The 27,481-nt window shown below is 42.5% G+C and overlaps 2 protein-coding genes across 2 annotated transcripts in view; one reads left to right on the plus strand and one right to left on the minus strand.

Annotated features, from left to right (window-relative positions):
* LOC129504555 (palladin-like) overlaps window positions 1-27,481 on the plus strand; it is a 417,088-nt gene that overhangs the window by 320,496 nt on the left and 69,111 nt on the right.
* Window positions 19,086-27,481, minus strand: part of CBR4 (carbonyl reductase 4) — a 156,851-nt gene continuing 148,455 nt past the window's right edge. Inside the window, exon 5 of the mRNA XM_055317309.1 lies at window positions 19,086-19,318. Within this exon, the coding sequence (XP_055173284.1) occupies window positions 19,212-19,318 (107 nt within the window). The 3' untranslated portion in view covers window positions 19,086-19,211. The remainder of the gene's footprint in view (window positions 19,319-27,481) is intronic.

Raw genomic sequence — 27,481 nt, forward strand, 5'->3', positions numbered from 1 at the left:
GTAAGTATGTGGTAACAATGAACTGAGTGTAGCCATTGTTTTACCAAATAACAGGGATTTTTTGGTAGCAAAAGAACTCTTTTGTAACCATGAACAAGTTGACATTGAAAAAGAACTCCTTAGGAACTTAAAAAGTGAAAGGTAGAACATTTTGCAGAGGAGGCTAAATGACACCAGTTCAAGAGAAGCACTGGGCAAAATGGCTGTATAAATGGGAACGTGGGTGACCCGGGAAGTATCGGGAGCTGCACGCTAACTTGGAATAATACCCTGCCATGTTGTAGCCTTCAAGCTGATGCTAACTCATTCTTCAGACCCAAGTCCAACTTCTAAGTGCTTGAGGGATTTTTGTTAAGCCTTCTAAGGGAATCCAAATGAATTAACTATTGTGCTTCACCTACGCTCCAGTAATTCATGTTCAGTGGGCAGTCTTATTTTCCCAGATGTGCAGTTTGTTCGCAGGGGAGTTATGAGTAATTAACTCGTAAAAGAAACGTCCAAATGAATGAACAACTGCAAAGCACCTGTTGTTAACAGCTGATTTTGTCTCCTCGCTTAGATTAAAAGGAGCTTGAGAATGTGGGGCTGTGTTTTGTTCTTTTAAAACCCTGTGACACCTACTGATGTGGGTTCACACGGAATACACCGTGAATAGAGACTAAGTGGTAGAGTTTGTCTTTATATCTCATGAAAAGAGAGTGTCAAGGGTTCAGACAAACGTCAGCCCCCTAAGGTTAGAGCTACATTATGTCCTGCATGGGCCCTAGGCATGTTTGCCTTTCTGTGACCCTTTCTCCATTAAACAAAGTTAGAATTATATTTTATAACTGCATTGGTATAGAAATGAATATAATCCAGGCTAGATTCACTATTATACAGTCATCATCATCATCATATTTACATTCATTTTTTCCTTTGAGTATGAAAGTACTTAAAATAATTTTTTTCTGGGTTGCCAAAAGTATTGTGGGCACTAGCCACTGTACCTACAGTGCCCAGTGGATAAATTGGCCCCTCCTAGGATTATGGACACTAGCATTGCATAAATCACCAGTGGCCTCATCTTTTTTTTTTTAACTTTTTTTCCTTGTGATAAAGAACATTGCCAACCCCTTTTATTTTTTTTATTTTTTATTTTATTTATTCATGAGGGGGGGGCACAGTTATAGGCAGAGGGAGAAGCAGGCTCCATGCAAGGAGCCCGACATGGGACTGGATCCCGGGTCTCCAGGACTACGCCTTGGGCCAAAGGCAGCGCTAAACCACTGAGCCACCCAGGCTGCCCTGCCAGCCCCTTTTAACTTCACCTTTTTCTGAGCTTTTCTCTGAGCAACCGATGGTTCAAGGAGCAGCATTCCCCTGCTCCTTAAGTGACACGACATAGCCTCGAAAAGCCAATGGGTGCCTTCACCCCCCACTTGCCAGCAAGCTCTAGGGCTGTTCATGTAGGGTCTTTGGCCATATTGTGATGATTCTGAGACAGGTAACTGAACCCAAAATTAATTCCTCTGTGATGCTGAAAGACAGTGCCTTTGTTCTCCAAAATGGAGTCAACTTGAGAGGCTAATTTTTGTCAGACCAGTTTATCCATGGCTGGGACACAAGGTTTCATTAAGTGTCATACACTGAGCAAACAAACAAGGGAACAATGACACCAAAGTTCTGTCAGGCTTCTCTTCGTGCCACCCACAAGTGAAGACAGAATAACGTTACCACCTATAAGCTAATGAACTGAATGCAGCCGTGGTGCGAAAGCATGTATATACCTGTTGCTAATAAATTAATCTGTGATGAAGCTTTTTAAAAATTGAGATAATGATTTGCAGAGGGTTTGGTTTTCAGGAAACAAGACCGAATTTAGTCTTTATGATTACTGTCTTTCTTGAATTAAAAACTTTACTTTCTGGGACACCTGGGTGGCTCAGCGGTTGAGTGTCTGCCTTTGGCTCAGGGCGTGATCCTGGAGTCCTGGGATTGGGTCCCATATCGGACTCCCTGCATGGAGCCTGCTTCTCCCTCCGCCCATGTCTCTGCCTCCTTCTCTCTGTTTCTCATGAATAAATAAATAAAATCTTTAAAAAAAAGAATAAAAACTTTACTTTCTGAATCTGTGTCGACTTTGCACAGAAATTACACTTTTTAAAACTGTTGCTAAGCTCCATTTCCCTCAGTGCAGTTTTCTCTTTTTGAACTTTATTCATGAGCCATGTTTCCTTAAAATTCATTACATATAATGAAAGATATGGCCATTTGAAAACATTTAGGGGCCACTGGTTTCTCTGAATATAGCAGATTGAACCAAAATTTAATTCGAAAAGTCACTTGATACCCTTCCAGTCAAGTGGCCAAGTTGTCTCAAAATCAGTTAACTTTGTCTTAGGTTACTAAAAACAGACAAATATGATATTGATGATATAAGAATAATGATCTCAATTCTTTGGGACAATAAAACTCTTATGTCTAATGAACTCATGCATAAAAATCTTGATTTTTATCTCTTGAAGTCTAGTACTTCATTGTATCAATGGTGACACAGTATAACTTATTTAATGGGCTCATCTCAGGCAGTATCAATATTAAGTCAGTTGTTTTAACTGTCAATCATATAAACTATGTATCAGATAAATTATTTTAATTACTATTACCAAATATTTCCTCTTAAGAGTTTTAAGAACTACATTCAGGCAATTTTCCATTGTGCAATGCATCTATTTAGTTATTTTAAAAGAAAATTTAATTAGAATATTGTCTCATTCCCTTTCCATACAAGAGTCTCAGCTTGCACAGTTTATTGTGTCAAAGATATATACTATAAAATAATCCCACAATTCTCTTAGTCGGTGGATATCTCCACTGGCAGACTTTTCATTGCTGCACCCAAGCAAATCCCCGTGTATTTCCCTAATGAGAAAAATTAAGTACTTTAGAGAACATAATCCTATTAATTTGAACCAGAGGATTAGTTTATTAATTCAAGGGAATAGATGCTCAAATTTAGGATGTAAAAGATTTGGTAGAGGGAAGATTTCAGATTTAGGGAAAATAGGCCCAATTCCCTCCTCCTTGTGAACTTGGTCTCCTGTCTATATCCTGTTGGAGTCAACTGTTTCCTCTGCATTTAAATCATCATTCAGAGAAAGACATTGCCAACCTATGGCAGCTCCATTACCAGGCTAGTTTCACTTCCTGTATTTCTGGGTGCAGCAATGGGACAATGGCTGATCTCTGTTTTTTTTTTTTTTAATCTCTGTTTTTTGGAAGAGTCCAGAGCTGTCTATATGAAGTACAACACAAGATTCCTTATTTTGGTGTCACTAGAGGCAATAGTATTAAGAGAATCAACCGAAGAAGTTATGTCACCTCACCCATAACCTCGTGAATTGCCATTGGGATTAATTTAAAATGTGAAAATGTGTAATCCTAAACTGATGATGTCATATTTATTATCAGTCAATATGTTTGTAAGATGTAGCTTGAGGTTTTTCTTATGCAGGATGAAGTTAAACTAACCAGTCAACTGATAAAAGTATTTCCCCATTTACTTAGGAGAGTCACATAGAAAGCAAATTCCTCCTTTTATCTATGCCTTTTCAGTAATCCACGTGGAATCTGTGGATGATTCCATCAGAGCCAGCATAACTCATTTGATTTGGAAAAGGATACTCAATAATGAGTCAGATTCTTCTGTGGATGAAGCAGGACATGTTTAGAAACTGCCTTAACTATTTCAGGTCAAACGGACACTGTGTAGAATAAAACTTTGCAATAATAAATTACTGATTTATTGGTGGATATCGTAGCATCCTAAGATTGTTAATGGACTTACCATAAATATAAATTTTTCATTCCAAATTTATATTCTCTGGAGTTTGGGTTCTGGAGCTAACAATTTATTTCATTGTTCCTCCACTTACCTGCTGTGTCCTTGGATAAGTTACCTAACTTCTCTGGGCCCATCTTCCTCCTCCATAAGGAGGCACATGGCAGTAACAACCATACTTCCCCATGGGTTGTCTAGGAAGATAAAATGTGAGAATAAATGTGAAGTAATTGGCATAGTGTCAGCACAAAGTAAAGTTCAGATTATTTTTCACTCTCTTTCTAAGTACTGTATTGTGTAAAATACATTCCTGAGATACCATAAGGTTATAAATGTACACATTAAAACGGCAAGAAAACCAGCCTCCACCTTCCCCATATCAAGCACCGCATCCTACAGGCAGTCTCTCACTTCATCTTCTCAACAGTGATCCAGAGTCAGTACCTTAACCTCCATTTTACAGATGAGAAAACAAGCTTTATGAGTTTAAGGTCATGGTGACAGCCTTTGATTGACCCCAGTCTGGGATGCCCTTCTACTAGCTGATCTCTTCAAGGCCCTTGCTAGCTCTGATTCTGTGATTCCTCTGGAGTTTGCATGGAGGGTCAAGGCTTACTTTGCTCTCACAATCATGATCTGTACTTTTGTTTGTAATTTTGTGATCTTTTCTTACATTCCACAACTGCAGACCCTCTGGTTGTCATGTTCCCTCTCACGTGCTATTTTACGTCCATTGGGTTCTAGTCATATTTAACACAAGTACAGCGAGTCCTGTTTCTGTCTCCCTTATCCTCTCTCCTTGCTCTTAATAAAAAGTTATGTACAAACCAAGGAGCCAGAAAGATATCTTGGCCAGTGGAATACATTAATTTGTTTTTATGTTGAAACTATGAATTGTCCTTGGAGGCTTGCCCTGTACCTCCTCCTCTAATAGTCTGCATTCATGATCAAATAATGCAGTGTTTAGCCTCTTGAGAAGACACACATTTTCATTTTTAAATATTTCTAACTTTTGTTAAAATAATTTGGCAGTTGTTGATATGGAAATAAATACTACATAGAAAATGCTGCAATTAATTAGAAAGGGTCTACATTCAAAGTGGTCCAATATTTTTTAAAGGTGCTCATTTTAAAATTAATAGAATAAAAGTTGATCTCAAGCATTCTACTCTCAGAAATGTTTTCCCAATAATATTAATTGGAACCAGTATCAGATAAAATCTGTAATTGCTCTATTTTCCTGGTCTCGTTCTTGTTGGCTGAATGGGGTTGAGAACCCTTGCAAAAGTAGTATCTATAAGAGAAAAAATAGTCCATTCCACCAAATTGTATGTATACCTTTTAAAAATATAGCAAGAGCTACACCAACACATTTTTAAAAATCCTATCAAAGTACCATAAATGAATGGAAATTCATTATTATGAATGAATTGATATCAGAACTTATGCTGCATTGATATCAGAGCATATTGTTCACATCATTGATCACTCTGGGACAACATATAACAAAAGCTGCCTTATAAAAAATGTGCCAACCCCAAAGCCAAGAGTTAAGAAAATCTCAAGTTTTGGTGATTTTCATTAAAATATTAATTGAAGCAGAAATGCCTGAAGATATACCAACATTCTTTTATTGCTACACATAAATAAAAGGAACACAAATACAGATTTTGACCTTAATTTATGTGTTAGACAAGCATGGCTGAACTATGTAGAGTTGTGATGGTAGTTTTTTGAATAGACATTTGGTGAGAGGATATTGCTTTGCTAATACTATCCATTTATAAACTATTGTTCCCTATGCTGAGTATATGTGAGATAAGTGCTGTGTGGAACATGTTAGCAGTTATATCTCTGTATCTCTATGATTTAGCTTCACTGCCAATATCTTGTTTGTTCAGTGAACACTATTTGTTTTCAGTTGTCTTTTGTTCTTTATAGTTTTAACCACCGATGTTTCACCTTTTTTACTTGTGAGAGAGACTATGAAAAGAATATGTAAAGGAATGGTTTGAAGGATTACCTTCACCCATCCACGTTTCTCCCCAAACAGCCAGACCCTTGAGGAAACTATTTCATATCCAATTAAATTTGCACATTTGAAGCCATAGGTCCAGGAGCCCAAGCATGCTAAAAGGAAGCTAGAGTCAAAAGTCCTGAAACAGAACACTTTAAGTCCTAAATGGCAAACACTCTAAGGGAGACCAGATGGAATCCCAAGAGTGTAGCCCCTGGTCAAGGAAAAGTCGATTGCATATTTGTTCTCTACTCCTTTCATCTTCCTTTAAAACCATAGACCTCTAAGTTTCAGCTAAGGAGAACAAAGGAAAAAAACATATAAAGAGAAGGTTGTTGATCAGAATACTCAGTAAAGCACGAGAGGATGAAGTGTTCTTTAACAGGCTTGGCAGAAATTCCTATCAGTGCTTCTACTGATAATAGTTTTCACAATTTTGGAACTTGCCAAAGTGATAGCTAAGATGTATCTACGCCTCCCATACTTCATATATAAAAAACTTTAAAAGCTGAAAGCATTAAAATATTCAGTGTTTTGTACCAGTTCCTTAAATCCTCCTGGATCTGAGCTCTGAGAAATGAAAACTGGTCCACACGAATGTTGCTTTCTGGTCTCCTATAGAAGGAATAAGTCAGAGATGGCAGATCTAAGGGGTCATCCTTCCTTTGGTGCCTCTTGAGAGTGAAGGAATTGGATGATTTCTTGTGGATAATCAACCCATCTCTTCCACCCTACGCACCCTCCCACGGTGGGTAAACATGTACAGTGGTAGTAACTCATGCTTATCTAATTTATTCCTTATGTGTTCATGTTGAGAATGGACTCCGAAATAATAAAATTACAAAATCTAAGAACTGAACCTTTAAAATTATCAAATCAGTCCCATTGTTGTGGAAATAAGGAAATTCCTGAGTTCCGAAGTTAATAGCACAGATTCCTAAATCCTAACTCTCATTTTAGAATTCTTTCTTCATCGTCACACTGTAGCCTGCAAGAAAACCCAATGATGCGCCAAGTGATGTCATTGCTGCCACTCTAATGGCCATTTGACATGGGGATGAGCAAACTAAAAAGTCAAAAGGAGGCAGGCAAACAGTGAAATGCTGAGGGTTTTTTTTATCTGCTTGTCCTCTCAAAAATTGAAAATTGAAAATATGGTATAGTGCCTTATGTTATACCTAGAAAGATGACTACCGTATATTGTAGGTTAAAAAAAAAAGGTTACAGAATCATATGTAAATGCTGATCTAATCTGTTTTATTATGTATTTAAATACACACACAAAAGTCTGGAAGCGAAGGCTGTAGGCTGTTAACAATGTTTATCTTTAGTAGAGTTACAGGGAAACATTCATTTTTGGTTTATTTGAATCTTTTACAGACATCATTTTAAATTTACAAATAAAGATATTTCAGAGAGAGAAGTAGAGTATCTGGCTCATGGCTGTGAACCTAGAAACCCTATTGTTCAATATTAATGAAGGCAGAGATGAAATTACTAGATAAGTTAAACATGTGGTCCACTGATTATTCAAATCTAGTTGGTATCACTGGCATTTAACTGGGAAGGGCCTTGGCATGACAGATGTTCAGTAAGTGTCAGGTATTAACATTCATTCATTCCTTTGACAGTTTATTGTGTGTGAAAAAATTTGGTCTCAGTGGTCAAGGAGCGTCCACTCTGGTAGAAGTAACAGGAAGAAATACCTGTGATGGTGTGCTGACCTAACTACTGGAGGGTTATGCACGGAACCAGCTGAGCTGGTGCAAGGAAACATTGCTGCTCTGGCTTTAGGATTAGACCCACAGTAAATCACAGATTTTACAGAGGAAATTAAGTTAGGAATCAATACGTCCATATCCTACTTTAAAACCCTCTACAGGGGATCCCTGGGTGGCACAGCAGTTTGGCGCCTGCCTTTGGCCCAGGGCGCGATCCTGGAGACCCGGGATCGAATCCCACATCGGGCTCCCGGTGCATGGAGCCTGCTTCTCCCTCTGCCTGTGTCTCTGCCTCTCTCTCTCTGTGACTATCATAAATAAATAAATAAATAAATAAATAAATAAATAAATAAACAAAAATAAATAAATAAATAAATAAATAAATAAATAAATAAATAATACCCTCTACAGACATCCCCATGTAGTAGGTTGGAAACAAGTGACTCAGCCCTCTTGTAGTTTATGACAGAAGAAAAAGACAGGATGGGAACCGCGTTCCTAACATACTGCTAAATGAGAATGAGTTACACTTCTTACCCTGAGGGTTCCTAAATTTAGCTACTCGTTTATACTCAGAACAGAGTAAGCTAATTAATGTAAATCTAGAAATTATCCTCTTACTTTAACAAAGGAGTGTACCACACTTTCTCATTTAACTGCTGTTTGATCCGCAGGTGCCTGCAAACCCGCAGCACCGAGTTAAAAGTGAGTAGCCGGCAGGTACTGGACCTTTCCGCACCCAAGCCTCAGCCCTGTGGTTTGAGGCCGGGGGCGGGGGGGGGGGGCGGCGGCGTTACCATCCCAGGCCCCAAGAATGTTGCCCTGGAATCAGAGTCACTGGACATTTCTTTTTAGTCTATAAAGGAGAAAAACACAACCAAACACTGGAGGGAAGTCACCCTGACCTGCAACCAACGTCTCCAGTGGCCTAGACAGAAAAGTTACATTCTTTCCCATTATCAGTTCTTCCTAAAAGTCTCGAGGAAGCGGGTTCGTGTGTGCTGCTCCCGGAAAGGGCGCCCAGAGATGCAAAGGGCGGAGCGCGGCCGGAGGGAGGGGCGCGAGCCTGCGCTGACCTGGGGCCGCGGCGGCTCGAGCCCCGCCTCCTCCCGGGACTCTTATTCTGAAGGAGGCGGACAGAAGGCTCAGACTCCCTGAGTCACGGAGCCGAGAGGCGGGTATATAGCCGGCACCTGCCTGTGGCCGCGGCGCTGAGCCCGCAGGCCTGGGGGTCAGGGAGCAGCGGGGGCGCGGCCCCGAGACCCGAGGTAGGCGCCAGGCGCAGAGGGCTCGGCCCCTGGCTGGTGGGAATGTATGAGTTAGAGGGAGCAGAGGGTGTGGGCTGGGGGGCGAGCTGGGGGCGGGAAGGCTCTAGAGGAGGATGGGAGTGGGGAGGGGAGGCCGAGCTGGGGGGGCTCTAGAGGAGGATGAGGGTGGGGTGGGGGGCGAGCTGGGGCTGGGGAGCAGGAGGCAGAACTGGGGGCGGGAGGGCTGCAGAGGAGGATGGGGGTGGGAGCAGGGAGGCCGAACAGCTTCCAGATGCAGTTTGGGGGGGGCGAGGGCGGGATCCTTTCGCAGAGCCCCCCCCCCCCTTGTCTGATCAGAGCAGGAGCCGCCGAGAACAGAGTTGGGAGTTTGCTTCCTCTGATCGGGGTTGGGACTGGAGGTGTTGGCTGCCAGGGGTGGCCCGTGCCTCCCTCGCTCGTGGCCGTCCCACGGGCAGCGAACCTGCTGAAGGGCAGAGAAGAGGCCGGCGTGGACGGAGGGGCTGAGGGGCTGAGCTCATTCCCCGGCGGCCGGCGGGGCTTGGGGGGGTGGCCTCTCCCCAAGCGCATCCCCCCTTCCTTGGGAGAGTTCGCCCCCCCGCCGCCCCCGGCGCCGTTCAGATCGGGGCTTCGCGGCGGGGGTGCGGTCGGGCTGGGCGTGCTGCTGCGGCGGGGTCCGCGGCTCTGCCTCTGCGGGCGGTGCGGCCGTGATGGCCTGCACGCGGCCCAAGGGCTCCGGGGACGGCCGCCGGCGGCCCGCGGGTTCAGAAGCCTGCAGCGCGGGCCCACGCCGCGTGCAGGGGGGCTGCCCCCCGTGCGCCTCGCTGACCACCCGGGGGGCCGGTCCGGCTCGGGAAGGGCTTCGGAGGCCGGGTGGCGAGCGCCCCGGCTGGGGACGCGGCGGCGCCGGGCATCCCTCCGCCGGCCGAGCGGGTCGAGCCCGCAGTGGGCCTGCACCCGCAGAGCCCAGCTGCGGGGGCGCGTGGGGGGGCGTGGGGGGGCGCGCCCCGATCCGCAGTCCCACGGCACCGGAACCGGGCGAAAGGCAGAAGCGGAGGGGCCCGAGCGTCCGGCGCGAAGGGAGACCCTGCGGAGGACCAGCCTCTGAGAAGCCGGCGGCCCCGCCCCCAGGCGCCCCAGGGGTCTAACCAGCTTTGGAAACTGCCCAGTTTTGCCTTGGAGGACGCTTTCCTGCTGGTGTTTTGAAGGCTCCTGCCAGAACTGTAGCAGCAACTAACTGTCCGGGGATGGCAGGGATGCTCTGCTTCTGGAGCTCACGATTTAAAGGCGTGAGCTTTTCTACCCTACTTTTACGTCCTCCAGAAAAGAGGTTATTATTTTCGAGACCTGGCCGACTTTGATTTAGTGATAAAGGGGTTTGTTTATATCGACTGATGAAGAAGGAGACAGTATGAACTCTATGCGCCCTTATGCCCTAGAGTGATTGCCTTATTGTGCCTTTAATAATAAGTGTATGAGGAGTTGGCACAAATTACACAATCAACAGATATTTCAACAAACTCCTAAGCTTTATTTTTTATTCTATTGTTTATGAAATAAGATTTATTTGATATCTTTATTTTTTTGTCATTAGAATAAGGAGTGAGGTGGGTTGCCCAGTGTCCATACCACATCCATTGATAAGAAACTAGGGGGATCCCCGGGTGGCTCAGCGGTTTGGCGCCTGCCTTTGGCCCAGGGCGCGATCCTGGAGTCCAGGGATCGAGTCCCACGTCGGGCTCCCTGCATGGGGCCTGCTTCTCCCTCTGCCTGTGTCTCTGCCCCCCCCCTCTATATATATATATATATATATATATATATATCATAAATAAATAAATAAATAGCTTTCAACTTAAAAAGAAACTAGGCAAGTACAACAAATAACAAAACATACCAACATTCTAACCATCTCTTCAGCTGTGAGAAAAATTGGTGATCTGAGTAAAGAGCATGGGTAGATGGTTGATAGTAACATACCTTTATTTGGGTGGACAGTTGGAATCCATGTATCATAATTTTAACTGCAGGAATGGTAAAGTAGATCTCCTGCTTTATATGGTTTAGTGACTTCATGTCCAATCTGTCCCAGGTGAGGACATTGACTAAGTAAAGAATAGATAAATGACCTAGTTAGACTAGCCCTGGTATGCTTCAGGATGTCCTTTTAGGCTCTAGTTTTTAGCTGACTTTAAAACTTTATAAGATAACTGACTGAAAATTGAGTGCCACTTACCACATTGCATTGGGGTTGATCTTAAATATTTTAAAGTATTGTCATCTCTGTAGAAGAGCTGTAGGGTTTGTACTACTTTGAGAATAGTTGCTTTTTATCCTTCCAAATATAATTTCCCTAGACTATAGTGATTTTTACACTGTACTATATTTGAAACAACTATGTATTACTGAAATAAAAAGTATTTCCTGGAAATTATCAAGGAGTCCATACTGCTTAAGGTGCTAAAGACATTATTTTAAGAGGAAGTTATTAATTTGTTCAAACAATTGTTTGATTGTTACTCCCACTTTCCGCATTTTTTGTGGTCGTTGGGAACTGTAAAAATGTATTAGATGCGGTCTTCCCTTCTGTGTATATTTCACAAATAATTTTGCACCCAAAAGTATTGTACTTTTTCAGCATTTATTTCTGAAGATCCAGGTAAACATTGGGTAACCAGAGTTCACTATGCTTCCAAAATTGCCTACTATGCAGTATGTTGCAAAATAATTTTCTTTTTTTTTAAAGAGTTAATTTATTTATTCATAGAGACAGAGAGAGGGGGCGGGCAGAGACACAGGCAGAGGGAGAAGCAGGCATCATACAGAGAGCCTGACGTGGGACTCGATCCAGGGTCTCCAGGATCATGCCCTGGGCTGCAGGCGGTGCCAAACCGCTGCACCAACGGGGCTGCCCTGTTGCAAAATAATTTTCTTCAAGGAGATGGGAGGCAGGGGACGGGGTAGGCGCTAAATATACGCTTTAAAAATTAAAGATATGTTAAAAGAGCACTAACCTCTTTGAAAGTGTTCCCAACACATTAAACATTTGGGTCATCTTAATAATATTCTTTTGAGACACTGAACAAAAAATGGAGCTCTACCAGATTTTAAAGGAAGGTGGAGGCAAGATAGGAATTTTGTCTGGGATCATACAGAGATAAAATTGGCTAGTTCTGTGTCCCACGTTTTTGGCTCTAGAAAATCCCTGTGAGGCTGCACTAATTCAAAAGATTTTATTTTATATTTTAATGGGAAAGTTTTGTCTTACATTTTGTCAAGGGAAAATAATTGTTTGGAGGTGGTAGATGTGAAAGATTTCATCCAAGGAGATTTGATGACTAGGGAGCAGAGAAGCTCATTCTCTGAGGAAAGGCCTGGAGATAAGATGGAAGTAAGGAGGGCCCGAGGGGTCAGGGAAGGAGGAAGAGCATTCTGAAATGAATGGCATGTACAGCTCTCTGTCCAACCCTATTGACTACTGAAAGCATGGACTTCTTCCCAAGCAGTAAGGCTGTCTTATTGGTTATGTGCGTTAGGGTTAACTGTGATATGTAATGTGAGCCTTCCCAGTTAGGCGAGCCTCTCTTACGTGTATATTTTGGACACGGACTGTAAGGAAACCGAAAATGTGGGATGGTTAGTTAACGTCTGTCCACAGTCTCCCACTGAATGTGCATTGGCCCAACTGCCAAAGCTTCACCACTATGGTAAGCTAAAATGGTGATTTTCGCAGTTTGGCATGGACTTTTGGAAGGTGTAAAGGCTTATTGGATGGAAAAGATCTCCTCCTCGGGGAGAAGCTGCCATTCGCAGACAAGGTGTGTCAGCCAGAAGAAATGAGCAAATAACCATTTTCTGGTTTCTATTGGCAAAACGTTGCGTTTTTTTTTTTCTCCCCATGAAAGTGTTAAAAATAGATTCATAGGAAGACACACAAAACCAAGCAAAAGGAATAGACACTGAAGTTTCACCAACAGGAGTGGAGAGAACTAACCTTTGTTAAAGAGCTAGCACTAACCAGGCTCTGCTGGATGTGTTACATTCTTTTACCACCCTTCATTCTCACAGAATTCTCTGAGCTAAACCCAACACACTTCCTGGTATTAGAGGATGGGATCAGGTATGCCACTTAGCACCATAGTCTTCGGCTTGCCCCTATTCTTTGTGACATTTGTGATATCTTTCTGAAATCGTCAACCTTACTGAGAATTAGCAGCCCTTACCTTTCAGATAGGTTAGTTTCTGAATGTGGATATGTAAATTGGTTGCTGGGAACTCTGAACATACTTTTGCATTGAAATTATGTCCCACTTTGTGGGTAGGTTCCCAGGACAGCCCAGAAATCACAACTGAAATGTTCTACTTTATTAATAGTACCATAGAACCGAGCCACTATATATAACATGGTTTTTGTGGGAAAATGCACTCAAAGCTCCAGCTTGGTTTCTTTTTTTTAAGGTTTTTAATCCCAGCAACAATGGATAAAGGGCCCCACCTTTTCTTTTTCCATTTAAACCCTGAAGGGAAAATAAAGGTACAGAGAGGTACATTTCCTTTCATACTCCCCTTAATGCTAACAGAGACCCCACCCTGGAGCTACAGAGCTTTGGGGAGAGTGAATCCCAGCAGAAGCTGGCTTTGTAACAGAGGGGGAAGAGAAGAAAGTGAAAAGGACCTGGGTAAGAGGGCAGAAGTGAGGCCCACTTGTCAGCTGTGGGATCTATTTTGAATGGCCAGTCAGTGCCAACTGCCTGTTGGTTCATGTTATTTTCTTACTAAACATAATTTTTATCCGAGAACATAGATCTAGACATCAGCACTGCCTACTTGTCTGTTCATTATTGTTAAAGTCGGGGTTAGATTTTCATATGGGGTCTTTAATAATAGGAGGAAAGCATATTTATTGAACTTTTACTTTTCATCTTGAAGCCAGTCCACTAAATTCCCAAACAACTACCTGTTTGGGACTAGATAAACTTGAATACTAATGTATGATTATTATTATTATTTTTTAAGATTTTATTTATTCATGAGAGACACAGAGAGGCAGAGACACAGGCAGAGGGAGAAGCAGGCTCCCTGTAGGAAGCCTGATGTGGGACTTGATCCCAGGACCCCAGGATCATGACCTGAGCCAAAGGCAGGCATTCAACTACTGAGCTACGCAGGTGCCCCAAATGTTAATTTTTTTAAAAAAAAGACTTCTTAATTTATTCATTAGATTGTGTACTCACGCAAGCACAGATGGTGGGGATGGGGGGGGGCAGAGGGAGGTGAACTAACAGACTTTGGGGCTAGGAGGGAGCCTGACACCAGGGAGGGCTCTATCCCAGGACCCTGGGATCATGACCTGAGCGAAGGCAGGCCATACTTAACTTACTGAGCAACACAGATGCTCCTAAAATGTTAAACACACATTGTCATTGAATCCCTACCACAATCTCACCAACGCCATTTTCAAAATGATGAAAGACTTTAAGAGGATCATTTGCCTGTAGTCACACAGATCAGAAATGGCAGGACAGAAATCTAATTCACGTATTGTTGAGCAAGTACCCTGGGTACTGGCTAGATTCTGGGAAGAAAGCAGTGGACAAATATGGAAAAATCCCTGCCCTTGTGAAGCTTATATTGCAGTGGTTAGGAGACAAACCATAAACAAAATAAACTAAACCAGTGCTTCTGGTGGAGTTATATGTTATGGGGGAAGGAAAGCCAGGAATGAGGACAAGGAATGCCAAGGTGAGGGTTTGCAGGTCAGTGAGACAGAAATACAGCAGAAGAGTGGCTCAAAGTCAACCACATGAGTCCAGAAGAACTTGTCCTATCGTTTCTCCCTGCAAACCGTTTTATTTTGTAATGCTGGATGTTTGAGAATGTGCCATCTTCCTCGGTCACTGTAAATACTCCAGCAAGTAACCGAGGAGAGAGCCAGGAACAGGAGATGAAGGCCTTGACCTTGTCTATCCAAAGGCCAGTGGGATCTGGTGCACCAGCAGAATCCTGGGCCTTGGCAGGGGGCACGGAGACGATGCTGCCCTTGCACTGGGGAAGACCGAATCTGCCGGCCAGGACGGGGGGGGGGGGGGGGGCGTGGACAGAAGTGGCAGGGGAAGCTGGGGTGCTTCTCTACGTGTTTCTGATTTCTCAGTGAAACAGGAAGCATCAGCTGAGGGCCAGACGAGGGAGCATTTGAGGGAAGTCTGAGGACAGAGGAAGGTGTGAAACAGACACCTGGAGAGGAGGAGCCTGAATTTGAATTTGACTGGAGAAGTGTACGCTCGGGGTCTGCCCAAGGTCGAATTCTGACTCTATATCCACGGTGTATTGGACTTCAGAATTCTGTAATCATAAGGAGAAGGACTGTCTCTTCTTTATTTGTCACTTCCATGGAACAGAGTTGCACACCTCATCATTTGTGGTTAGTGTTAGTGTTGTTGAGTGGCTGCTATAATAAAGCTCCTATGCACTTACCCAGAAATCTCCTTTAAAATTTCCCATCCTAATCATCACATTAATCTCACTCTACTCTGAAATGTGTGGACACTCAAAGTTTCTAGAACAGAACTTGTATACCGGTTTATTCCTGATTATTTCAGAGTTAATCTCATCTCTCTCAACATTAACACAAGAGTTTTAGACTCTGAAAGAACGCTTAATGGTATGCTTTTTCTGTTTCTTTTTTTGTACTACTCTCCAGTGGCTACCTAAATCAAACCTCATTCGTACCAGATTATGCCTTTCTTGAGGGCAACAAAGATGCCTTCTACTTCTGATCACTGCTGGGTGGTTAGGACACCGCTAGTGCACACTAAAGGTAGTTAGCTGGGAAACAGGAAGACCAATTGCAATGGTTAGAATAATACATGAGATAGACAGATATTGGTGGTATGAGCTAAGTTAGTGGTAAAGCAAGTGATAGAAGTAATTGGATCCGGTATGGTTAGAAGACAGAATTGACTGCACTTGGCATTGATGCCAGGTGAAAGCTAAGGGCGTGGGATGCACCAAGGATTATTCCCAGGCTCCTGCCAGGCAGTGGCTAGACAGGGCTGCCATTTAGAGAGGAAGGGACAAGAAGTGGGACATCTCTGGAGGCAGGGCAAGTTTGGTTTGAACATACCATGTGGAGGTGTCCAGGAGGCAATGAGATACCTAGATTTGACATTTGGGGAGATCAAAGTGGGGACAGTGATTGATAAAAGCCTTTGGAGAAGATGACTCTGTTCCAGAAGAGAATGGACAGTGAGAAAATTTGACTCTCAGCATTTGAAAGTGGGGTAAGGATCCTGTCATTTGATGAAGCTGTAGTCTGCCAAATCTGCCTAGTAACAGAACATTAAAGTAAAGCATATCCCAGTAAAACCACAAATGAACTGACTCAGAACTGGAGTTGGAAAAATTTGTAGTTTTTCTTGGTAAAGTCTCATTTCCTACTTGCCTTCGTTACTATAAATGGATGCATTTATATGGAAGGTGATATGTGGATTTTTTTAAAAAAAATCTATTTTAGGCACTTATTAATAAAGTGAATCCACATGTGCTCCATAATTTTCTCACATAGCACCTCATTGTGCTGTGGTCGCAGAATGCTGGAGCACATACTGTCTACATAGAACTATACTGTTTAATGTTAGTGCATCTTCTCCTTTTCCAGAACTCTTCAACAAGATGGTAGATGCTCAGTGAAACCACCAAGCGCGCAAAACTGCCAGACCTTTTCTGAGGTTGACTTCCCTGCTACAGGGGACAAAATGAACGATAAAGTCTGGCAGTGCCACTTGAGGAGGTTACTTGGAATTATTTTATATTGAGAGATTGAGAAAGGCCTAAATCCAGGCCCATCGCAAGCATATCAAGATTGAGACTTCTGAAATCCATTGCTGTCTCTAAGGGCCAAATTCTGTCATTTAAAAATACCAGGACTTTTGCCACATCCCACTAGTGGAGCTGGGTAGGGCAGATGTCCTTCTCTCTACTCTACAGATTAAAAAGGATAAATTGTATAATTGGTTGACTTTCCAAAGGTGCAGTTATAGCAGGACTTGCATCTCCTGCCTCCTGACTGTTTTTCTTTTCAGCACACCGAGCATCCCAAGATGCAGGGTGATATTACCACTTGAAAATGTGCACTCTGGGCAACAGCAGAATTTTCCGAAAGCTGAAGCACAGATGGCAAATCTGGCAAAGTCAAATTAAGAACACTGATTACAAGTTCAGGAGGAAAGTTTTTAAGGATGAATGCTGAATGTTTAAAATCCTTAAGACCAGTTTACTTGGGAAAGGAATCCCAGTGGACGAATCTGGATGGTTACCAAGGGAACCACACAATGGCACTCTCTGCAGGTTGGCCACCTGCCCTGGCCAGCAGCTGAAGAGAAAATGTAACAGTGGTGTTGAGTAGACCCACTCAGCCATTGACCTGCAGTCAGTGCGGACCAGGCACTCTGGCTGCTTTGTGACTGTCCCTTCTGTGTCCCTGTAATGTCAGGAGCTCCCAGGCAGGCTCCCTGTGACTTCCACAGCTCTGCTTAGAGCTCCACCTACCTAGTGTTTCTTTCTAACCTTAGCATTTTGATTTTGTCTACTTATTAAGCCAAATGCAAACCTGATCATGAAACCGAAGGTTTATCAAATTGGACTTTTAAATATTTACTCAGTGTTAACTATGGCTCCAGTTGTTTCATTTTACTGTAATGTTCTACTTACATCTATAATTAGGTCATATTTCAGAATTACATTGATAGTGAATGATTTCATAGTCTAGTACAACAATTACTGGTTTACTGTGCTTTAAGCAAAATAATTAGCATTCACAGTAATACAGTACATTGTTAATATTTGGTTATTTAGGAGAATTAGCAAAGAATAAGAAGAGTGAATATCTTGAAACAAAGTTTGGCGAGACAGTTGGCTGGGCTCTGAAATTTGAGTATAATTCTCTCTCTTACATAATCGCTTTTATGGATTCTCTTCTAACTTTGAGCTAATCAGCTCATCCTTTCATTGCTGCTTTAGATCTGGCTTCAAATACTATATCTCTTCTACAGCTTCTTTAAAAAAAATCACTTGTTGGCAAGAAGCCAACTAAAATTATGAATCAGAAAAAAATATGGCATTCTAGCTCTTGGTAGTCAGATTGAAGGTTAAAGTATTAGGAAACCACAGGATCTGACTGAACCTGTGCGTCATATTATGGCAAGATTGACATACATAGACCTGGTGTTCTCCTTGACCACCCAAGATCTGCATCTTAAGTTAATGATATAGTAAATTTTAGAAACGTGTCCATGACTTGCAGCCCTATTGCTTTCATGCCACCTTCTTTTATTTTCTGAACTAGTTGAGGAAATGACTGTCATCCCAAGCCTGTCTTCTGATGTGCTGCTGTCTTTTCCCAGACTACCCCAGTTGCCCCTGGGTCTCTGCTGGCCTCTCACGAAACAAAGAGACTAGATGAGATGCACGTTAGTATCCTGAGCTTTACTGTCCCTATGCCATGTAGGACACGAGAAACAAAAGGCATTCCTGTCCAATTCTGCATCTTTCTTCTTCATTTTCTCCTCATGATCTCATGGAGTGTTTGGTTAAAACACCTAAGAAGTTGATGACTTTATGAGATACTGCTATTCCCTAGTCTTAGAGAAGGAGAAGGATGTACCTTAGACACCAGTAAATGTCACGTTCTAGTTCATAAGCCTGAGCATGATCAGTAAAACCGTGTCAGAGCTTCACAAGTGCCAATTACCCCAAAAATAATGACAGAGCTGTTGAAACAAATGTGTGGCTGTGTATATATCATAGTATTCAAAAACAGGGGAATCTATACCATCATCTGACCTTGCTCTAGCTTCTAAGCATGACTACTGGGGCTTTGCCAGAAAGGAATTCTAAAGGCAGTAAGGTTTGCCCTTAATGGGCCATGTAGCATAAGTAAAAGACTTTCCCACAAACTTTTTGGAATTTTCTATGCTAATTTATATTTCAGGACATCATACCCTTTGGGTATACTGTAATTTGGGAAACAGAGGAGACTTAATGAATTGATGTAACCCCCTGAGCTATGGTGGCAGAAAGTTTAGCTTGGAAAAAAATCACAGGTTCCACCTGGTCAGTTTATCTTCTGGTTAGCTCAAGGTAGAGAAAAATTTACATAGTTTAAAAAGAGCATTTATAAAGTTTATATTTGATTTTCAGCAATCCCATTTCTTAGACTTTGGAATAAACAAATTTAATATAATACTTACGTATTGTGTGTTAGGTTGACATAAGGCTGCAGTCATGGCCGTTCTAGGCAAAAATGATGCTATAGGCAGAAAGTCTTCCCGTCGTATAATGGTTTTTAAGTATACCTTAGTAAATGCTTTTGCTATTTTAATAGTCAGATAGGTTCATCTCATGAATTGAGTCTTCCATATTAGGCTTTTGGAGACACAGCCAGCCTGGGGATCACATGAGGCCTTGGTGAAAAATGGAGACCAATTGAATGCAGAGGCTTCTGTGGGGCAAGCAGAGTAAAGAATTCAGTCAAATGATGTCATTCCAAGAGAAGCAAGCCCATGCCCGAAAAACTGGCAGCAGCTTATCCATACCAAGCCACCTGAGACATTTCCTGGACTGGAAACAATGTTAGGGAAATTGAACTTCCCTGCCAGATTTACCACACCTTGCCAAAGCCTGGGTACCTCTCATCTTGCCTCAAGAATAATTATAGCTTTACAGCACATCTACCAAGCACTTCCATGAAAGTGAAGAAGGGATCAGTAACACTAGTATTTCAGCGGGCTAGAGAAGGGCTGGGTAGATGTGCTTCCCCTTCCCATCGAAAATGAGGCTTTTCTAAGAAAGAGTGCATCTAGTATGAACCATTATCCACAAGGAAAGTAATCTATCTGGCTATGTGAATCAAAGAGCTTTGGCAAAAAGCTTAGTTTTTTGTTTTGTTTTAGCCACAATCCTCCAGAAAACAATGACTAGATCACCTTTAAAAATTAACAGTCATGACTGAATGTGCCCAGAAGGAGAGACTGCTTTTGATTGATCTTTCTCTTCTGCCCAAATCCAAATGAATAGCTTTATTCATTTATTCAATAAATATTTAATGATACTGTTAATTTTCTTTTTTTTTTAATTTTTTTTTTTTTTTTACGATAGTCATACAGAGAGAGAGAGAGAGAGAGAGAGGCAGAGACACAGGCAGAGGGAGAAGCAGGCTCCATGCACCGGGAGCCTGACGTGGGATTCGATCCCAGGTCTCCAGGATCGCGCCCTGAGCCAAAGGCAGGCACCAAACCGCTGCGCCACCCAGGGATCCTGATACTGTTAATTTTCAAAGTGTTTTATATACATTCTATAGTAAATCTTATGGCAATCCTGTGATCATTTTTATTCTTTAAAAATTTCATATTTTAAACATATTTTAAACATATATTAAACATATTTTAATATATATAATTTGTATTTTCTACATTTTCCGTGTGTGTGTGTGTGTGTGTGTGTGTACCTCTGTTTTAGAGAAGGGAAAAACCGGCCATGATAAGGTGAAGCATTTCTCTGAGTGGTCAGGTGACACAGAGCTCACTCATTCTGGGTTTCTCTCCCTCTGTCCTAGTGTCTGCTCAAAACCACGTGCTCTCAATATACAAGACCCTGTGATTGCTGTGGTATCCTTTAACCCATAGGAGTCTAATTTTATCAAAGATTTATTAGAATATATAAGGTGAAAAAATCGTGCAACAGGAAATTGAACTAAAACATCCTATAGCAAATCTCACCTGCCAACCCCCTGATAAAGGATGAATTCCAAATACTAAAAAGTTACTGTTGGAGTGTGACATACTTTAGGATTTTTCCATATGCTTTAAAAAGCTAGCATGTTGTTCATTAACTCAGCAAACACCAACTCCACGTGTCTTGTGTTCCCTGAATGAGTAGGGAGATGTTGGCCAGGCCCTCTTGTAGATCGGGGGAGAGATGAGCCCAGCAGCAGGACAGATTGGCGAGGCCTACAGTGGACAGTGGACGCAGATCAGTACATGCAGAGCCCTCAGAGGAAGGGGCCTCAGTTCTGCCAGGGGGGTGCCAGAGGAAGCCTCAGGAGACAGCCAAGACACCTGACAGCAGTCAAGTGTGATAGAAGTGGAAAAGGCAGCTCAACTCCACGTCCACACTCCGAGGTGGAAAAGAGATTGTGTGTCTCAAGGGTGGTGGGTGCTTGCATGGGTGCAGAGGATCCCGCACAGACAGAGCAGAGGAAGGCCTGCCAGCCTGTGAGTAGCCTTGCTTGTCACCCTGAAGTGTCACAGAAAACCTACAGATTGCTTTCTCCATGAGATATGTTCGCCAACTGATCAAAATATATCCTGTATGTCTATATAACTTGAGAAATCTTTCTAGATACTTTATAAAGGAATTGTAGAACCTCCTTATCACTTCTTACTGATCCCTTTGTTCTATTTTCAGTAACGTTACCTGATTTTGATTACCCATAAGACAGGTGGTTATGAGTTTAAGAGACTCCAAAATCATAATTAAAAAAACAAAACAAAGATTTCTTCATATAAAGGATACGATAACTGTTGGTGGGAAGTGGAGCCATGGTTTTAAATAGTAATGTGATGTATTTTTCCAAAGGACTTCAGAGGAGCCTGCCTTACACAGGTCTTTTGCTGATCTTTCTACCACTAATTTAAGAAGCCCCCTTCAGAGGTATTAGTGAAAAACTTCAGAGGTATCACAAATTCCAAATTCATGTAGCCTGAATAAGTGAGGCTCCCTCTTCCTGGAGTTTGAGATGGCAACTAGTTGTTCCAAGATCATTGTTCTTACTCCTTTTCCTTCTTTCCCTTCCTGATGGGCCATTTGGCCAGTTTGTTACCAGTTTATCTTCTCTCAACTATTAATGCTATGACTTCATGCTTAACACACGCCATGAACCAGGCATATCACAATTGCCTAATGCAAAAGCCTTTAGTTTGACAGCACATGCTGACAAAGTTGGCTCTGTCCCTCTTTAAAGAGTAGTTCCTATAACCGCTCTCCAATAGAATTCACTCTCCTGGAAGGAGTATGTAAATATTCTCTTGAACAAATCTGTTCAATTCTACACTTCTACACACTTCACTATTTCATTCTTAGATGTTAAGATCTAGAACAGAAAATACATTGGAAGTGCTCTGTAGATCCACTACACATGGTCAAAGGGAAGGTTCGAAGTTCACGTGTTATTTGTTTTCTCATGTTTGCTTTTTCTAACTGGGGTAAACTGAGATCTAAATTTGTCTATTTAAGGTGTGTAACATAAGTGGCTCTAAGCACCTGGTGATTATCTTAAACTTAAGGCCTTATATAACGTACAAGGCATCGGTGTCCATACCAGTCACATTTGATCAACAGAGGGTTTCCTTTGTAAGAGGGAGAAAGAGGTGCAATTATTTTGTAGTTGTCTTACATGAATTTTAAGTATCAGTTCTGTGAGGAGAGTAGGCCTGGGGCGTAAGAGGTAACTCTAGGGAAAAATCCTCGTGGAATTTGCAGCTTGCTCCTTGCATGTCACCTGTTAAAGAGCCCCTATGGTAGTGAAGTGGAACAGAAAGATGTATTAGAGCAATTAGGGTGACTGATTGTCATTCAGACTCCTGTAAATCACAGTCCACCCAGAGTAAGATAGTGGTCCTCTCTCATCACAAGTTTATGCCCAATAAAAAGGACATTCTGAAAAGAAGTGATTCTGGAAATGTGGTCTCCACACAGACAGTATCAGCATCACTTGGGAAGTTGCTAAAAATTTAAGTTCTTGGGCCCCATGCTAGACCTACTGAACCAGGAACTCTGAGGGTAGAGCCCAGCTGTCTGTTTTTCAAGCTTTCTAGAAAATTCTGGTGCCTACTAAAGTTTGAGAACCGGTCCTTGTAAAGAAATATGTTGCCCCTTAAATAAGATTTTTTGATACATCAAATGCCAAAACGTCAATTTCTTACGCACAGTAGACCTTTATTTATGGTTAGCAATATTACCAGGGGAGAAAAACATCAATATGGCAACTAAGACCAAAGCAAAACAAAGTTTTAATACTTGCTAATGAAGGAAATGCTTGAAATTAGTGGCCTAGCTAAAAGCAGACTGGATCTCAGAGGTGCCCCATCTTCCATTCTGGTTTTAAAAGCTTCTTAATTGAGTTGAAAGTTCAGTTGGAAAAAGACTGGTAAAAGATCATCTATTCTTTCTTCCTTTTTCAGATAAAGATATAGTCATAAGATCTTTTTGAGAACAGTTTGGCTGTAATCATTAAAATGTAAAATTCACATACCTTTTGACCTGACAATTTCTAGAAATTTTTCCCACAGAAGACTCCAAACAAATATGCAAACAGTTCAGGGATCTTCATTGCTAAGCTATTTGTACTAATGAGCGTTTGAAGAGAACGTGTCTGTCATTAATAATGAATGGTGTATCTGTACTGTGGGATACTGTGAGGCAGTTGAAAAGTGTGAAGTAGAGCTGAGTGCCGACATGCAAGGAGATCCATGATAAGCTGTTGAAAGATAAAAGATCCCTGAGGGAAAATGCCTACGCGTGATCCAATTTTTGTGAAAACAAACAAAAATCCAAATTATAAACATATATATGTGTTTTATATGTATTTACGTTTGCATTGTAAAGGCTGTGGAAAGAGAGTCTTAAAATATTAACAGAGGTTTATAATAAGATTATATGATGGGGAAGAATTTTCACTTTTATTTTACTATCCAAATACTCTTACTTTCTTATACTTGAATTTCCCACAGTGAATATGTATTCCTTTTGGGGAAATGGGAAAAAAATGAAATCTCCAGAATATTAAGAGATAGCTAAGTAGCAGTAGAACTAACTCTGGTACCCTGATCTCCTATTTCCTAATCAGTGTTATTTGGGATTATTTTTTACTTCCCAATGACAGAGTGACTTAGAATTTCAGAGCAAGAATATAGCCTAATCTACTAATTTGACTTGTAAGGAAACTGAGCCCAGAAGGGCTATGTGAAGAGAGGGGCCCCTTGAGATAGTGGCTGAGGGAGAAGCAAGTAGCGGGCCTTCCTCATCCCCCTGGAGACAGGAAAGCAAATCAAAGTGAAATCAAGCTTCATGCTTGAAATTCACGGTTCCTCATGTGATTATGAGCCTGCCATTTTGTCTCCTCTTAGGGCCTATCTTTTTTTTTTTTTTTAAAGATTTTATTTATTTATTCATGATAGACACACAGAGAGAGACAGAGAGGCAGAGACATAGGCAGAGGGAGAAGCAGGCTCCATGCAGGGAGCCCGACGTGGGATTCGATCCCGGGTCTCCAGGATCACACCCCGGGCCAAAGGCAGGCGCCAAACCGCTGCGCCACCCAGGGATCCCCCTTAGGGCCTATCTTTGATGGGTTCCAAGACTAATAACAAAAGTTATAAATATGTGTAACTTAGAGATTGAATGTACTTATTTTGGTGGTAGGCAGTGACTAGAAACCAGGGCTCCTGAGCAAGAATCATTATTCACTGCTGTTCAACCCAGCAAGTATGCTGTACAGAAGGACCTCACTTTTTTTTAAGATTGATTGATTGATTGATTGATTTATGATAGACAGAGAGAGAGAGAGAGACAGACAGAGACAGAGACACAGGAGGAGGAAGAAGCAGGCTCCATGCCGGGAGCCCGGGACTCCAGGATCGTGCCCTGGGCCAAAGGCAGGCGCCAAACCGCTGAGCCACCCAGGGATCCCCCAGGACCTCACTTTTAACTCTCCCTCTCCTATTAAAAGGCTTCTCATATCATTACAGATGATAAAATAATTTGAAGAAAATGTAAGCACTCAGTATATGAAAGAGACAATACTGAAAGCAAAAAGTCTGGGTCAGATTTAGGATTACGAAAATTTGAGTTCAGAGCTCTAAGTACTGGTGGAGTTCAGACCTGTGGTGCAGAATATATTTTTATTCTCTGCCTCAATAGTAGAAAGAAAAGGCTCGGATTCACAAAGTGTGTTTCACACTGAATCATTACCCTGAATCATAGTCTTTAGTGAAGTAATGAGAAGATTCAACTCTATGACTATGTTTCTTTTTTGAACTTTATCAGTGTCAAAGCCTCTCAGAACTCTTATTTCAGGAAAGAAATAATTTCAAGATATCTGTTCTCCACGGTGTTCTGTAGTGTGATTAACCTTTTTTTAAAAAGATGATTTTATTTATTTGAGAAAGAGAGCATGGAGGGGGTGTGGAGGGTGGGGGCGGGGAGGAGCAGAGGGAAAAGCAGGCTCTGCCGAGCAGGGAGCCCAATGTGGGCTGGATTCCCAGGACCCTGAGACCATGACCTGAGTCAAGGGCAGTCGATTAACCAGCTGAGCCACTCAGACACCCCCAGAGTGTGATTGACTTCTAAGGTCACTGCAGACAAATGAAATTTCCCTTACAAGGCAACGTAAGAGTACTAACTACGCTCAGCAGAGAGGGGATGGATTATTTTGCAACTCTTCCTGCAGGGTGTAAGATGTTTCTTGGGCAGCCTGGGTGGCTCAGCAGTTTAGTGCCGACTTCAGCCCAGGGCCTGATCCTGGGGATCCAGGATCGAGTCCAGGATCGAGTCCTACGTTGGGCTCCCTGCATGGAGCCTGCTTCTCCCTCTGCCTCTCTCTCTCTCTCTCTCCCTCTCAAATAAATAAATAAATAAAATCTTTTTTTAAAAAAGTTTTTTCCTTAAAGCAGAATATAGGATTCAGTCCTCCGCACGAGAGCCACTTACACGTGAGCATGAATTAGTCCTAGCATGTTGCAACGTTCTGTTTCCATTCCCAGTCCCCGCCCAGCCCCTATTGCAATATTCCTGAACACTTTTGCATTCTGACTGGGTAGGCAGTTGACTGTGTCTTTATCTTTCCTTGGCAACTGATAGCGTCAGAGGAGGAGATAAGCTGCCCCTGGAGAACTGAGCTGTAATGGGTTCCAGACCTCTACATGCCCGTGGTGCAAGCCTTTCTTTTGAAGACTCAAGGTTATATTAAGTGTTTGGGATGTTTGGTTGTTTGCTTTTCAAGCAGCCAGATCAGATTTTCTTCATTGTATGAACTCTAGCGGGAGAACAGGTATACCTTCTGAGGCGATCTCTACTGCCCTGGCGCCCTTAGCTGTGCAAGGGAAAGGGGAAGGGAGGAGAACGGTGTACCTTGGCCCCTGACAGTTTCCGTAGTAACGGTGAATTCATCTGCAAACCTGCAGACACCCTGATACCTGCTCTTAAAGCCTGAATTGAATTCTCTACTAGATTCTGAGACCTTAGAAGATATTTCAGGACAAACCAAACTTAAAACTTATATTTTACCAGTATTGAAGGAAAATGAAAAGAGACTAAAATTTTGTGAAAGCCAGGTTCCGCATTACACTTTTCCATTCATGACCTCACTTAAACTTTTTTTTAAAGACAGAGAGCCTGCGGGGGGGGGGGGGGGGGGATTGGGAGGGCTGAGGGGGAGGGGCAGATGAGAGAAGGAGAGAAAGAATCTCATCAGGCTCCACACCCTAGCCAGTGTCACAACCCTGAGATCATGACAGAGCCACCCGGGAGCCCCTCACTTCAACTTTAGAAGAAATCTCAGTAGTAAGTATTCTGGAAGAACGGAACACTGAGGCATGGAGAGGTTAAGGAACTAGCAGTAGTGAGGTTCAGGTCACATGGGGCTGATTGATCACGCTGCACATGATAAGAGAAGCATACCGTATGAACTAAGCCCTCAGTTCCATTCCATCTTATTACCCCAAACCCCCAACTAAAAGAGAGATCCTGGGGCATTCATTCTCTTTTATTATGTACACTTATGAATGAATTTGCTAAACTTTGGTGTCATAAAATGCAATAAATTCTTGATCAGTTGTTCAATGCATTTATTTCATTTTTAAAAATATTTAAGATTTTATTTGACAGAGAGAGCATAAGTGGGGGAGCAGTAGGCAGAGGGGGGGGGAAGCAGGCTCCCTGCTCAGCAGGGAGCCAGATGTGGGGCTCGATCTCAGGATCCTGGGCAGCCTGGTGGCTCAGCGGTTTAGCGCTTGCCTTCAGCCCAGGGAGCGATCCTGGAGTCCCGGGATCCAGTCCCACATCCGGCTCCCTGCAGGGAGCCTGCTTCTCCCTCTGCTTGTGTCTCTACCTCTCTCTCTCTCTCTCTCTCTCTCATGAATAAATAAATAAAATATTAAAACAATTAAAAAAAAAAAAAGGATCCTGAGATCATGACCTGAGCCGAAGGTAGACACTTAACGGACTGAGCCACCCAGGTGCCCCTATTTAATTTTAAAAAGCAATAAGCCCCTTTAATCCTCCCTCATACTTGAAGAATACTAAGAAATGAGGATATCGTGATAAGCAGACAAAGTTGTGTCTGACCACAGAGCCAGGAAATTTAATTTGCCTAGCTCCTGACATGTGTATATTTGCTGAGTGTGGGGTAGCTTGTAAGGCCTGCAGCCTTCCGGCCTCCCAGGTGAGAGGCTTTCCTGCTGTCACCTGGCTCCTGGAGGGAATGACACTCTCCCTTTGGCCACCTCTCTCTCCCCACCAAGAATTCAAAAGAGGAAAACATTTTCCTGACCATAAGATGGTTTGTTTTTAATGTGATGCATGTAGGCCTACGGTATTAAACTTCCTT

The sequence above is a fragment of the Nyctereutes procyonoides genome, unplaced genomic scaffold (genome assembly GCF_905146905.1).
Source record: "Nyctereutes procyonoides isolate TBG_1078 unplaced genomic scaffold, NYPRO_anot_genome, whole genome shotgun sequence".
Lineage (NCBI taxonomy): Eukaryota > Metazoa > Chordata > Mammalia > Carnivora > Canidae > Nyctereutes > Nyctereutes procyonoides.